Source organism: Vipera ursinii (genome assembly GCF_947247035.1).
Source record: "Vipera ursinii genome assembly, chromosome: 7".
Classification (NCBI taxonomy): Eukaryota; Metazoa; Chordata; class Lepidosauria; order Squamata; family Viperidae; genus Vipera; species Vipera ursinii.
The window spans coordinates 39,319,326-39,333,605 of NC_139521.1; the positions used below are offsets into that span (position 1 = coordinate 39,319,326).

The 14,280-nt window shown below is 37.6% G+C and overlaps 1 protein-coding gene across 1 annotated transcript in view; it reads right to left on the reverse strand.

Moving 5' to 3' along the window:
- Positions 1-7,033: 7,033 nt before the first annotated feature.
- The window catches only part of PRDM5 (PR/SET domain 5), a gene marked incomplete at its 3' end in the record, with an annotated part of 77,781 nt that continues 70,534 nt past the window's right edge, over positions 7,034-14,280 (reverse strand). Inside the window, exon 14 of the mRNA XM_083367038.1 lies at positions 7,034-7,198. Within this exon, the coding sequence (XP_083223164.1) occupies positions 7,034-7,198 (165 nt within the window). The remainder of the gene's footprint in view (positions 7,199-14,280) is intronic.

Here is a 14,280-nt window from a genome sequence, read left to right on the forward strand (position 1 = left end):
AGGTAAAATTCTAGGATTAAAACATAAACCACAGAAGTAATAAAATTCAAAACAGATATAGCTGTCCATTGAGGAACAAAACAATTGGGGGGAAAACCCAGAAATAAATTATAAGGAAGTAAATCACTTCAGGGTGAGAGCCAAATTTTTACAGCTTTGTGAAAGCCCAACAGAATTTGGGCCATACAAACTTTTGTATTCTGCAGTCCTTTTCTCCAGCCTGGCTTGTTGGTCTAAACTAATTAATCTCCTGCCAGATTGAGATCAGGAAGTGTAAGAATGCTTTCTCATCTAGTTGAGAGAGAACTCATGGCAGAACAGGGAGCACCTGGCTGGCCTCTATCATTTTGGATTGCTGGGTTTTCTGCCCAATTTCTTTTGTCACTGGAGGGTGATGATAGAATGCATGTTATGCAAAGGCTGTAATCTTACTGTTGTAACCTAAGTAGTGGCCAGGGGTTAAGCATCACCTTAACTGCCTGAAAGATAGATGTCAAACAAGCAGAACTAACAAGACACAGAGAAAGTGACATTTTATGTCAATTATCATTCATTACCGCTTGACTTACTTGTTTCAGTTTTGCTTTTCTCTGCATGTGAATTCTGAAACATATAATAACTTAGTATTATTAACAGTAATCCTTAGTGTTCCTGGTACAAGACAGATTAAATGTTTTTTATGCCAAAGCATCCTTGGCTTCTCAGACAAATCTGACTGGGTGCAATATTATTAATATCCAGTATTATTTTAAAAAGACAGAGAATGATTAGTGGAATACGTAGTTCCTAACAGTTTACATAATGATAGACTCTGACATTATGAGATCAATCCAAAATGTATTCACTTAAGTTTGTGATTTGAGTTTTTAGTATTTTCAAATTCATAAATCTATGGGAAGATCAACTTTTAAAAAGGAGCAAAGTTCAAGTTGCATTAAAACATCACCTATTGTTTGGTACATGGCTGGCATCCAATTTCAGTTTTGGACTGCCAATCAGAACCAGATCTGCACTGGCTGTGTTGGCTGGGGTCCCGTTCATGGCCATGATGCCAACTCAGGCCCCACCTCCCAATACAGCCATGAGGGGCGATCCTGGAACCCAGCCTCTCCAAACTTCTCCCGCAAAATGTCCATCATATGCCGCCCTGGCACCGTAGAATAGCTCCACTCCCCTTCATCGTTGTCCATTAGGCGCCTCTCCCTCCACTTCATCAATGGGTGGCCTGAAGCACCCAGTGTGTGTATTTGGCCAGCTGCCAGGCCGGTGACAGCCGAACTATGCCACCACTCTCCTGAAGCTCCTGCCTCCTGTGCCATCCCCAGAACTGCCTGTGTGTCGCTCACTAGTTCTGCGGGTCGGACCTAGCCACACCACCAGCTAGGCATTGTCATCCCCGGCATCTGGAGTTGGCGCTGTCACCCCAGCCTCAGCTGGCTCTCTCCCTTCACCCACAGGCACTATCTGTGAGGGAGGTGAAGGAGATGTTGATTGGTGGTAGGCCTGGCTGCAACGGTAAGTGGGTGCAGGGTGCATGGGGAAACTCCACCCCCCACTCCCAAACTTGATTTTTAGGAGTATGCCTAGCTCCAAAACTGGAGTTTATTTTTGGGGTAGCTTATATTAGGCCCACCCTTAAAAATCAAGCTAGGTTTTACTTTTAGGAAAACATGGCACAACTATTTCCAAACCACATTATTTATATATATATATTTATAAGCAAGCTTTTGTATTTGCACAGAAAGTCTGCTTAAGAGGCAATCACAGTCCTTTATGCAGTTTAACACTGAGCCAAACCCTTAACTTCATCTAAAATACAAGTATGTCATCAGTAGATGCAAAGGTGGCAACAGAAAACTCTTGTATACTACAAATTATCTGTAATTTGCCTTCAAAATGCCATGAGCATTTCACCATTGACTTCAAAATGGGTTAATTCCTTGAGAGTGTTCCAAGCAATTCATTGAGGATCAAAGCCATGAACTGTAGCTGGAAAGAACAATTCATCCCAGAGTTTTACAAAGTTTTGAATAGTAAAAACAGGATTGAGAAAATTAATAGTTTGGAATAGGAAAGTAAATGTTAAGGTGGGGATGGGGCTTAAAAACATGAGGTTTTGGTTTATGTTTTTTTTTTATTCTCTAAACAAGATACCATATTGTCTCTGGAAATAGCATGACTTCATTGTCTGTTACTTTTCACTGGGTTATTTTAAAATATTTGCTGATGCTCACTCAAAACAACGTGAATTCACCCAGTGTTCTTTGGGGGGTATGTTTTTTGTTTTTGTTTTTTAAAAAAAATTTGTTACAGACTATAATTCCTTCCTTGCTGTTGCTTTATAATTTGAACAGTCCAATTGGCTTTGTTTATTTCAAAGCCAGAGTCAAGTAATTGACTTATTACTGACATAGTGACAGGTGAAATCTGCTAAATTCAAATGAATTATTCAATGAAGTCAGTTGCTATCAGTTTTTCAAAGTAGTAATCCCATGTGTGCTGGTAAAAGCAATTACCAATTAAATGTTCATTCCTGAATATCTCAAAGCTGGGCTGAAAAAGTAGGGAATCTCAAATTACTTCTATGTATAAACAGTAGCTTTAATATATCTTTGGTCCATTTTATATTGGTGTACTTCACTTACACAAAAAGCTCAAACATTCCATATAATTGGATGAATAATTACAACAATTCATTGATAAACTCCTCCATCATACACAGAGATGAATAAATAGTACACTTCAGTAAGAAGTTATTATGGATAACAGCATTAAGGTATATATTCTAGAGCCAGAAGCTTTACTGAAAGGGATTGTCCTGAAATAATGCCTTATAACATTTTATCAAGATTATGATGGAGTCAGGAAAGAGGAGACAATAGCAGGTCCTCTATTCAAGAACTAGTACTGTTCATACATATGTATCTATATGCATATGTAAAGCACACTTATTAATTACAGATTTCAGTATGAAGGTTCTGCACAGAGATTCTTCAATAAAAATATCAGCTAATAACATTAAATCTTTAGGACACACAATTGGTACAAGAAGAGATGAAAGACCCAAGCAGGAAAAGCAGTACAGAAAGTTTTGTCACACTTTTTCACTAATACAACATACTTCAGTTCACATCTTATACATTATTGTCTTGGGTTCTCCTGATAATTAAGATAAACTTAAAACTCTTGAAAATTCTGAGAAATTTAGAATATATGCAATATATATTCTCCCTTTATTCTTTGTTAGCAAGCCAAAAAAATTTACACAAATATGAGCTGCCACTACTGTGGCTACTGCCTGTAGATGGCCTTGGGTTAGGCTGAAACAGGAAATAAGATTTGTCCCATGTTTGGGACCTAAGCAAGTGCATTCTAAATACTTAACAAACATTTCACACACACACACACACACACATACACACACACACACACACATACAAGTCTATGTAAATTACTCATCTTAAAACAGCCCCATTTTCCTTTCTTTCTCCCTCCAGAAAAACCAAAGTCCAGTTCATTTTCCAAATCAAATATTTTCCCAAAACAGGCTAGATAACACATCAATGCACATTTATGTAAAGCAAATACCAATTACAACAATAACAGCAAAACAAGACTGAATGCTACAACAAATGCATCTATTGGTTATATTATTATGGAAAATTGTTCCATAATGGAGAATTGTTCAGTTTTGATTAGAGTCTGGTTCTGGAAAAGTTTATAGGTATTAGAAGATATGCATCAGAATTTGTGGGCAAATTGCCATATTTCACTGCTCTGGAATATTTCAGATTAGGTTTTGAAGTAAGCCTTCTAGAAATGAGTAAATATCTCTGTTGCAAAGAAAGCTTGGAGTATCAGCTCCATTCTGAAATAATTATTTCGAGTCAGGGACAGCTAAGTGTTTCAGAACAAGCATAGTAGAAATATTTATCCTGCATCAATTTAAATATGGATGTTAATAGAGATTTTTTTCTGTATCTATGGATACAGAAGATTTGCTATAGCCAAGCACTAATATCGTTAATATAGGTATGAAAGAAAACACATGGGTTATATTGTAAAGAATTTAATTTTCCAAAAACAGATTTGTTTTCTTTAGAGAATATAGGTTGGTATCTTTTATTTTCAATCATGAATCATCTTTTCATGCAAACTCTATATTCTTATCCACACATGAGAATTCAAGGAATTACTCTGCTAATTAAGAGGAACTAACGTTAAGAGGTAATAATGTTAACAAATTATTCTTAACTCACTTTTAGTCTTCATAATAGTAGGGGTTTTTTTTTTTACAGTTATGAGAAATTTATTTCACAAGTCTTATTCAAAATTGCACAAATTTATTTAGGCTAAAAATCCTAGCAATATAATTATATATTCCTTTGTTTAATCAAATGTTGGATAATATTCTGAGATTAAGTTTTCATTCCTGCTAAGACTGAGTGGCTGTGCATATCGGCATCTCGGGTTAACCAGACCATTCCACCTTTAACAATGGGGGGTGAGGTGTTACCCCCCCGTTGATAGGGCTCGCAACTTGGGCGTCCTCCTGGATTCACGGCTCAATTTTGAAGATCATATAGGAGCTGTGACCAGGGGGGCTTTTGCCCAGGTTTGCCTGGTGTGCCAGTTGCGACCCTATCTGGACCGAGATGCCCTACGCACAGTCACTCATGCGCTCGTGACCTCCCGTTTAGACTACTGCAACGCTCTCTACATGGGGCTGCCCTTGAGGACCACTCGGAGGCTTCAGCTGGTGCAGAATGCGGCCGCGCGAGTTGTGATGGGGGTTTCCCGATACTCCCATGTAATACCTCTACTCTGCGAGCTGCATTGGCTCCTGGTTGCCCTCCGGGTGAGATTCAAGGTGCTGGTGATGACCTATAAAGCCCTAAATGGCTTGGGTCCAGGATATCTGAGGGAACACCTGCTGCCAGCATCAAGTTCCCTTCGTCCAGTGTGCTCCCAAAGGGAGGGTCTTCTCAGGGTGCCGCTGGTAAAAGATTGCTGGCGGATAACACCCAGGGGGAGGGCCTTCTCAGTGGGTGCGCCTGCCCTCTGGAACCAGCTGCCCATGGAGCTTAGGACTGCCCCCGACCTCCGTTCATTTCGCCGGGACCTGAAGACCTGGCTCTTCGAGCTCTCTGGCCCAGGCTGAGAATTTTAATTTAATTTTAATTGGGGTTTTTAGTTTTTCAGGGATCGATGTAATTTTTTAAATTGCTTTTAACTTTTGTATTCCTTGTTTTAATTACCCTGTAAACTACCCTGAGTCCTTCGGGAAAGGGCGGTATATAAATCGAATAAAATAAATAAAATAAATTTAACATTTACAAATATTGTATTAGCACTAATGCTGCACGTTAAAACAGATCTTTCTTAGGACTGCTTTTGTTTTGCCTTGTTCAGTAACAACCAATATTATAATTCCAATCACATTCGAACAGTGAAGATTTTAAATCTCCCTTAGAATGCTATGATAAGAGAGTGCTGTTTGAAATATATTCTAATTTTGATATAAATTCTGAGTTCATTAACATATAATAGCAAGTGTTGCTTGAAAAATCATGCTGACTAATTGAATAAAAGTCAATTAATCCTAGTCACAATTTTATTAAGAATTTCTTGCATTGTGAAACCAACCTATCAGATGCAAACACAGAATACAATATATCCTCTGTCAGAACTATGCAGTGCTTCAGCATCAGTACCAAAAAACTGCTTCACAGTGTTTGGTGGTACAAATGTTGTCTTCAACTATTTAAACCAGCTGCATCTTTTTCCAGGATTGTATATCTGTCCTTTTCCTGAAACATATGTGTCTGCTCTTAAGAATTTCATACAGTTAGTACTTTTGCACCTAATGCCCAAAGTAAAAAATTTGAAATCAAATTTAAGTGCCTCACAGTTCCAGTTTTATATTTCTGAAATGTCTGCAGAGTCAATCAATCGAGCCCATTTAAAAAACCTTGCTAACAGGAATAGTTGTAATGGGAAAATGTTTAGACAAATCATTCTTAATCTGAATTTTCTGATGTATTAGGCTACAATTCCCAGAATTCATAGTTAACAACATTCCCTACTTTAATCCAACAAATTTGAGAGTGCCAAATTGAGAAAAGCTAGTTTAGGATTTTCCATTGAATTTATACCAGAATCAGGACAAAGAACTGTTATCTATGCCCCGGTTCCCTTAAGCAGACTAAAACAAGAGCAAATAAACAAGAACACTTTGTAGCAGCCAAGAGATACCCTGGAGATACTGCATCTCGGTCTGTTGATCATAATCATCGTGTGATTTTAATCTTTGGTATGGATACTATATGGCCAAAAAGAGAAGGGCTTGCAGAGGTTTCAAATGGGGCATCTGTAAACATAGGTTTGACTTTTGTCCATCACAGCCTTGCCCTTCAAAGAAAGCAGATGCCCAAACAGAGCAGTGCTAACAAATTTTCTAACAGGTATGCATTTGACCAGATCTGTCCTAACCTTAAGTTGTTTGTCTTTTTCCAAAACCATGTCATGCTGAAAATCCTGTGCTTTCAATAAAAGCCTGTTGCTTATTCTACAGAATGAATGTGGAATGGATGAAATAATGGGATATAAGCTTTGCTTTTCTCAAAATAAGAATCAAAGCTATTCCTTCCCTGATGTATAGCTAAAAAATACATTCTACTGAGAAATGTAGCTAAATGCTACATATTGAAAGTAATTGACCTTACCCTAAGCCGTGTGCCTATGACTGAATGAAAGTTTTACTATATTGAAATAAAAAAATTATGATAGAATTATAACATATTTTACTAATAATTTTCCCAATTAAAAATAAAGTTTTGATTCACCATGACATTAATTATTTTTATTCCCACCTCAGCTGAACATATAGTACTTTTACTTTGCATAGAAAGAAGTGTCTACATGAGCACTTTTTTAAATATACAGTCTATATAGTGTATTTACTGATCTGATTGAACTTTGGAGTTAGAAGCATCCAATGAAAACACTACACACTGTCTTGTTTAAGCCAGAATTAGCTGTCAGTTTCCCCATGGACATTTTCCATGTGGACTTTGAGGTAGTCATTTCTTGTAAACTTTTTGTGGCATAGCTGGCATTCAGCCATGGGCCGATTCGGATTGTGAGTCAACTTGTGCCGGATTAGCATTTTCTTGAGGCTGAATGACAAATCGCAAACCTAAAATGCAGAGGTAAAAAAAGGAGCAAAAATCAAAACAAAGTCATTAATTGCTAAAGACCTTTTTAAACAACTCATATATAGGTCTCCTAGTACCTAACATTATGAATAATGTTGAATAAACCAAATGACCATCTTCTATGTCATTTCTGAAATTGAGACATTTTAAATTGTTTTCTTTCCCATAATCATCTAAGGATTGCTAACTAGACTGATGTAAACTGCAACTTTTATATATGCATTTGATTTAATTTATTACATTATACAAGACAGTCCATTACCAAACAAATACACATAAAATAAAAATGAACAATTCACCATTCAAAAAAAAACGAAAAAAAAAACCTGGAACACAACAAATGAAAACACAGAAAAACAAAGAGTCTGTAATTACAAACATACTCCAAGTTCATTTGATTTTATAAATCTCTGAAAAAGAAAGCCTGTTTCACTAAAATCTTACAGCTAGTAATTCAAGTTCATTTACAGTATATTAACCAAAAATTTCATGCAAGGAACTGAAGATAGATGACTTCTCCCATTGCTAAAGAAGGAAGGAAATCTTTTTCCTTGAAAATATAGAAAATATAAACATCACTTGATTTTGGGGGTGCCATCAAAATCTTGTCCTTCTGTCTGAAGGCTTTCAGAGACTGGATGAAAAAAAAAACAAGCTTTGGTTTCACCCCTATGGATTGCCGGGGGGGGGGGGCTCCTGGTTAGGATTTTCTATTTTTTAGTTCTGGATGGGAGAGTACTTCTTAGGGGGGTCTTCTTGGACTCTCAGTTCCTGCTTAAATGAGCAGGCAGCAGCCGTGCCGAAGGACCTTCACACAAATCCATCCTGTGTGCCATTTGTGATCATTCTGGATGAGGAAGCCCCCATTCATGATCAAGAACTGATCTGGGAAACTTTCAAGCATGAAAATAATTAGTTCAGTTAATCGCAGTGATTCTATGATTTAATGTTTAATTCCATACTTTATCCTGCTATCTTTTGAGATTAAAAAGATTTTCACATGGTACTTCTGTAGTGAGGTAGAAGTACTATTAAACATATTGACTGAACCTAAAATTAAGAACTTGATTTTAAAAAAAATTAAAAAGTTGTACCTAACACTAGATGACAAAATATAGATTCTTAAAAATTGTTCCCCTAAAGCCATAAAAGAGAGGCACTTGTTTCCAGCACACAGGTATTCCTCAACACAACGACTGTTCAAAATTATGATGGTGCTGAATGAAAGAAGTTATGGCCTGCATCTAAAGTTAATAGTTGTTGCTGTACTCCCACAGTCACAAGATCACAATTCAAATGCTTGGCAATCAGCCTGTCCTTACGATTGACCAGAGACATGGTAACTGTCCTTCCTTGCCTATCTTTCCTGTCCAACCTGCCCCTCAGAGTCCCTAGGGCCTGATTTCTGCCTGGCTGGGTCCACAGGACTTGGTCCTTCTTCAGCCCAGCGAAGGCAGAGACCCTTGGGCCTCCTCTCTGCCCTGTCATGCCTTTCTTCACTTACCTCTTCCAAAGATTGTTTTTCTGAAAGAGAATCAGCCGAAGTGCTGCACAGCCTTCCTATATAAAATGGTGCCCACTTCCAGGAAGGAAAGGAACAACTTCTGTATAAAAAGGCTACATGGTGCATTAGCTGATTCTTGTTCAAAAAGGCAATTTTCAGAAATCGCCTTTCAAAAAGAAAATCAACCAATATGATGCTTGGCCTTTTATAGAGGCCACCTTGGGCCATTGTGGAGGTGGATATCATTTCCACAATCTCTCAGAATCTCTTTTTTAGGAGATGGTGAGAATGGTGCCCACTTCCTGGATAGCTCGAGGTGACTTCTGCAGAAAGGCTGCATGTTGCATTGGCTGGGTGTTCTTTTGAAAAGGGAATCTTCAAAAGAGGCAAGTAGAGCAAGACCTGATGTTGTGGGGAGGAGACCCAAAATGTGGGAACCAGCAAGGAATAAGCTATGCAAGGGATACCTCAGAGATGTTGCCTGAGCCTGCACCAGGCTTCCCAGGGCCTCCCTCAAGCTCTGAGGCATCCTATGCTCAGCTTAATGATGCACATGTTCATTTAACAATCACAACAAACAGAGCCAGGACTGTGGTCATTAAGTAAGGCAATCATGTGAATGCCTCGCTTAATGAGCACAATGACTTACAACCATAATTATGGGCCCAATTGTGGCTGTAAATAAAGGACTGCCTGTATAAACATAGATGTATGAACATTAAGGCAATTTTACATAATGTAATTTGCTGTTCTATATATGAAACATAAATACAAATACAGATCTGATTTCATTAGCCAAACCTCAAAAGCAATTATTGTGTTCTTTAATTCAATGAGATTCTTCTTGATGATTCTTTTTTTAAAATTGATGATTCTGTAGCACAGGGGTCCCCACGGCCCACTACCAGGCCTTGAGTCTTTCAGAACTGGGCAGCAGAAGTGTGCACGAGATCCATTTGTCCGAGTGGTGTGTGCATGTGCTTGCTGCTCATGCAAATGGAGCTGTGCACACATACACACATGCAGAACCATCCCCTCTTCCCCCCTGCCAGTCTGCAAAGCCAAAAGGTTGAGGAACTCTGCTGTAGTGCTTATAATTTTTAAAGGGACAGATTGTTAGCCCTGAATAAAATCTGATCCTCATCATCTATATCACTGAATCTTAAATTCCCATTTGCTTGCCTCTATAGTGATCCTGACAGCTATTTATGCCAGCAAAACGTGGAAGGCATAAGCAGTATTAACAAGAGACTTGACATCTTTCAACAAAGATACCTTTGCCGAATCCTAAATTTCACTATTTTGATCATATTGTGAACAAAAAGTGCTCCAAAAGAATGTCTGTTGTAAATTGTCACATGTAGAAGAGTCCAACTCACACATCATAATGTCTGCATGGAGAACAGTTGAATTCCCAAGATGGCAATGAATGGAACCCCCCCCCAGATGCCAAAGGACCAAGAAGTTGCCCTTGAAATACATGGCAAAGAAAATTAATGGAAGACTTAAAGACTCTAAACATCACATGTGAAGAGGCTGAAATACCCACTCAAAACCAAAATTGTTGGAGATCCCTTGCTGCCCGATATTCTACATGTGGTATGGGAGGATCTAATGCTAAAAAAATAATTCAGTGATGGATGGCTATTATATAAACAAATACAGACCAATATATATCATCTTCAGCCATGTATACGTTCAGAAACTGGGCATATATTAATCTGTCAAATATTAAGAATGTGTCATCTTCCCAATGTTGATATTCTCAATGTACCATGTACCAATGTACCATGTAGTCGAATGTACCATGTGAACGATTAGACCATACTGATTTCCATACCTAAATGGAAACTCTTAAATTTCCCTTTTATTAAAATCATGAAGCTATAACTCCTACAAATAAATATACAAAATTCAGTAAATATTATAGGCAATCATATTTGCATATTTGAATCAGAAAGTGATACTGATAGAAGAGAATATTTGTAGCTCAGTGTTGAACTGTAAGGTCTTTGGTGCTCTCTTAATTAATTAACTCCTTAATTTTTAACACATGGACAAAATCCACCATAGTGTCAACTGGAAACAGTGAGCATCCCAAATTAAGCCAACTCCAAAAACACCAAAGAATTCCTGGAGGCCTGGCATTCAGACAAAGCAGCCAGACACATAGAGGTAAACAACATCTACATACCATGGAAAAAAGACAATCAAAGGGTTCAAAAGGCCAAAACATCTCCTCACCAACAACACCCAAGTAAGCAGAGATTAACACTAGACCAACAATCAAGAAGCAAACAAAATCCTAATCAAGGAGATATAAACAAAGACAAAAAGCTAGCAATAAAAAAACCCTAATCAAGGAGCCACCAAGAACATTCCCATTAATACTGACAGGGAAGCTATTGGTATATAAAAATAAGAGCAAACCCTACCCACTTCTAGCACTGATCATGTTACCTGGTTTGGCAATGAAATGTCTGCAAGAAAACCACCAAACTCCGAGAACACCAAGGACTCTTCAGAAAATTGATATTGTCCTTGAAATTAGTGCATATATCCTTAAGATTATATTGCAAAAAAATGGTTTGCTTTCTATTTTGGCTTGAGGTGAACTTGAAACCTGAACATGAACAGTCTGTGATCTGTTCCACTGTCAGTCTGTATGGAGCTATTCAGAGAGGTCAGCGAAGATCTCAAAGAAGATATCCTTAAGCCAGTAGGAAAAAACAGATGCTGAATATGTATTAAAGTCAAAGTGAAAAAGGATGAGAAAAGGACTGCCTTCCCCCGACTCCATGTGATATAAGAGGGTGGAAGAGAAGCCATGGATAAGCTTGCAAGATTCTGCCACTATAGCCTCTTAATAAAATATAGTTCTTATCTTCCTGTGAAGCTAGTTTCCTGATTTGGTCTATTTTGCAGGGTTGACACAGCCTTTAGCCATGTCTTTGTTGTCATGACTGAGCTCTTCCACCTCATTGTACCAATATTAAGGTCAGTTTGATATCTATGTACTCGTCGGGTGGTGTATATGTATAGAGATATTGTTTTGGTCACTGAAAGACTGTTTAGCAATGAGGTAATCTTGGATTAGCAAAAAAAAATGATTACTTCATTTTGGTTCCCTAGACTAGGGGTCCCCAACCCCCAGTCCCTGGACCAGTACCGGCCACGGCATGCCAGCAACCAGTCTGCAAAGCCCCATCAGCAGGATGCAGGCAATACACAAAACCACGCATCCTCCGGTCCATGGAAAAACCTCTCTCCACAGAATTGGTCCCTGTGCCCAAAAGGTTGGGGACCCTTATCCTAGACCATCCAATCCAACTACGCTTTCCTCTTTAATATTTCCAACTTCAGCATTCTAGTCTCCAAAACTAAGTAGCTCGTCTTCTTTACATGTTGACTTTATTTGAACTTGATCATAAAAGTGCATCATTTTCAGTACATTTCAACTCATCAATAACTAAGATGTCGGTTCATTTACTCATTCACTGTATTGAGCTTTCCTACACTCATGCTTTGTATGTTCTATCATTATCATTCTGCCTTTGCAGCTATGTATTTTATTTTCATGCAAGGCCACAATCAGCAAATATATGCCCCTAAGGCTTTAATCTAGTCATGTCATTAGAACTCAAAAAAATTCCTCAGCTATTCCTAAGTAGAATGTTGAGTGTCAGCCAATAATTGAGCACCATTATCATCAGTTATTTAGTACTGTCTAGTCATGTGGTTTTCTTAATAAAATACAGGTGAGGGTTATTGTTGCCTTTTCCTGGACAATATGAAATATGCCTTTGCCAATGTCAATAAAGTGGTCATCCACTTGCAATATCTTCCTATATTGCTACTGGTATAACAAAGAATAGAGGCCACATACTTTCTTTCTTTCTTTCCTATTTTTATTCTACTTTTTGTTTTTCTGTGTGTTTCTTTTTGCTTTATTTTAGTTTGTATTAACTTTTACTCTCCTTTTTAAAATGTTCAGTAAAATTATATATTTTTAAAAGCTAAGGCATTTATAACCTGTCTCACGTGTAACTTGTATATGCATAATAAGCCTATCCACCCCCTTTTAAAAAAAATAGTTTTTCTTCACTTTGGGTTTCTGTGTGAGACAACAGTTACTTTGTCACTATTATTATGTTCGATACAAAGTGCAATCTGTTTCAAATAATCTAAAATATCCAAATTCCATTTACTGTGGTGCAAGCAACATTTTAGGGAAGATTGCCATAAAATAAATATATGTAGCAGATTGGCCATAGCGTAACAAAAACAAACAAACCTTGAGCTAACATAATTACCTCTTAATGCTGAATTAGTTGGTCTTAAAGGACTGCAAATCATGAAAGTTTATGGAACAATATCAAATGCTGTAGTTGCAGTGAAATATTTAGCAGAAGAAAATCCTAATGCTTTACAACTAAGAAGTCAATACGTTTGGGATCCCAATTTAAAGGGAAATCTCTCTGGGATTCATTTGTAAATTAAACATAAGTAGATCAAAAGGAAACTTAACCCACATCACATTGGAATGGCTTCTCTCCTGTGTGTGTCCTCATGTGTTCATCCAGGCCACGTTTCTGACTGAAAGCCTTGTTGCACTCAGAACACTGGTAAGGCTTTTCCTGTAACACAGGAAGAAGAGATGGAGTGGAGGTGAGCCAATGCAGAACACAAGCTGTTAACAGAGCAGAATTCCACACAGGATCATGTATCTTTATATCTCAGCTCCAAGAGACATATGTCAGAACAAAGCTAGTTAAAATAATTCCTGAAAGATGAACTAAAAGTGGGTGGGGAAATTGTGGGCTGGCACCTTCTGCTTTAACATAGAGGTATTATTTTTCCCAGCCTTTTAGAAGCAATGTTTTAGCAGTGTTTTGAGGGGAAGGATCTGTGTCTGTTTTTCACAACCCCTGCTACAAACAACTAAATAAAATGACATCTTTGGAAGCTTGATTTACAACATATTACATTTTGATCAAAGCCATATTTAATCTTCTTAGCCATAAGACTAAGTATCACAAATACAATACCTTCCCCAAATACATATTTAAAAGGCAAATATCAGTGCTTGCACAGTGAAAAAGGCATTGTCGAAAGTCTTTCAGATTGCAGATATCCTTATGCAAATAATAATTGAAATATCATGGAGAAAAATCACTCCAAGATGTCTAATGCTGGTTTTAAATTTATCAGGTACACTATAAAAAGGGCTATGGATACAAAGAGCATCAAAATTATACCTTGTGATCTCCAATGAATCTAGCGAGTGGAGCTCTTTCTCATGGTCAGTTTTCCTGTGAAATGTTTATCCCCTTTTGTGCATTTAAAATATTTATTTTATTTTAAGGAACAAACACAATAGAGCTTTTAATCAGAAAACGTGGGGCTCCTGCCTTTTAAATATTCACATCAGTGAGTTCTTTTGTGTATGACTTTGAATTGAAAAAAATATTCCATGTCAGCCCCCTGTAATTTTTACAGAAGTATAGATCTCAGCATATGAAAAACAGGAAATCATCCTTAATTTGTTTTGCATTGTTC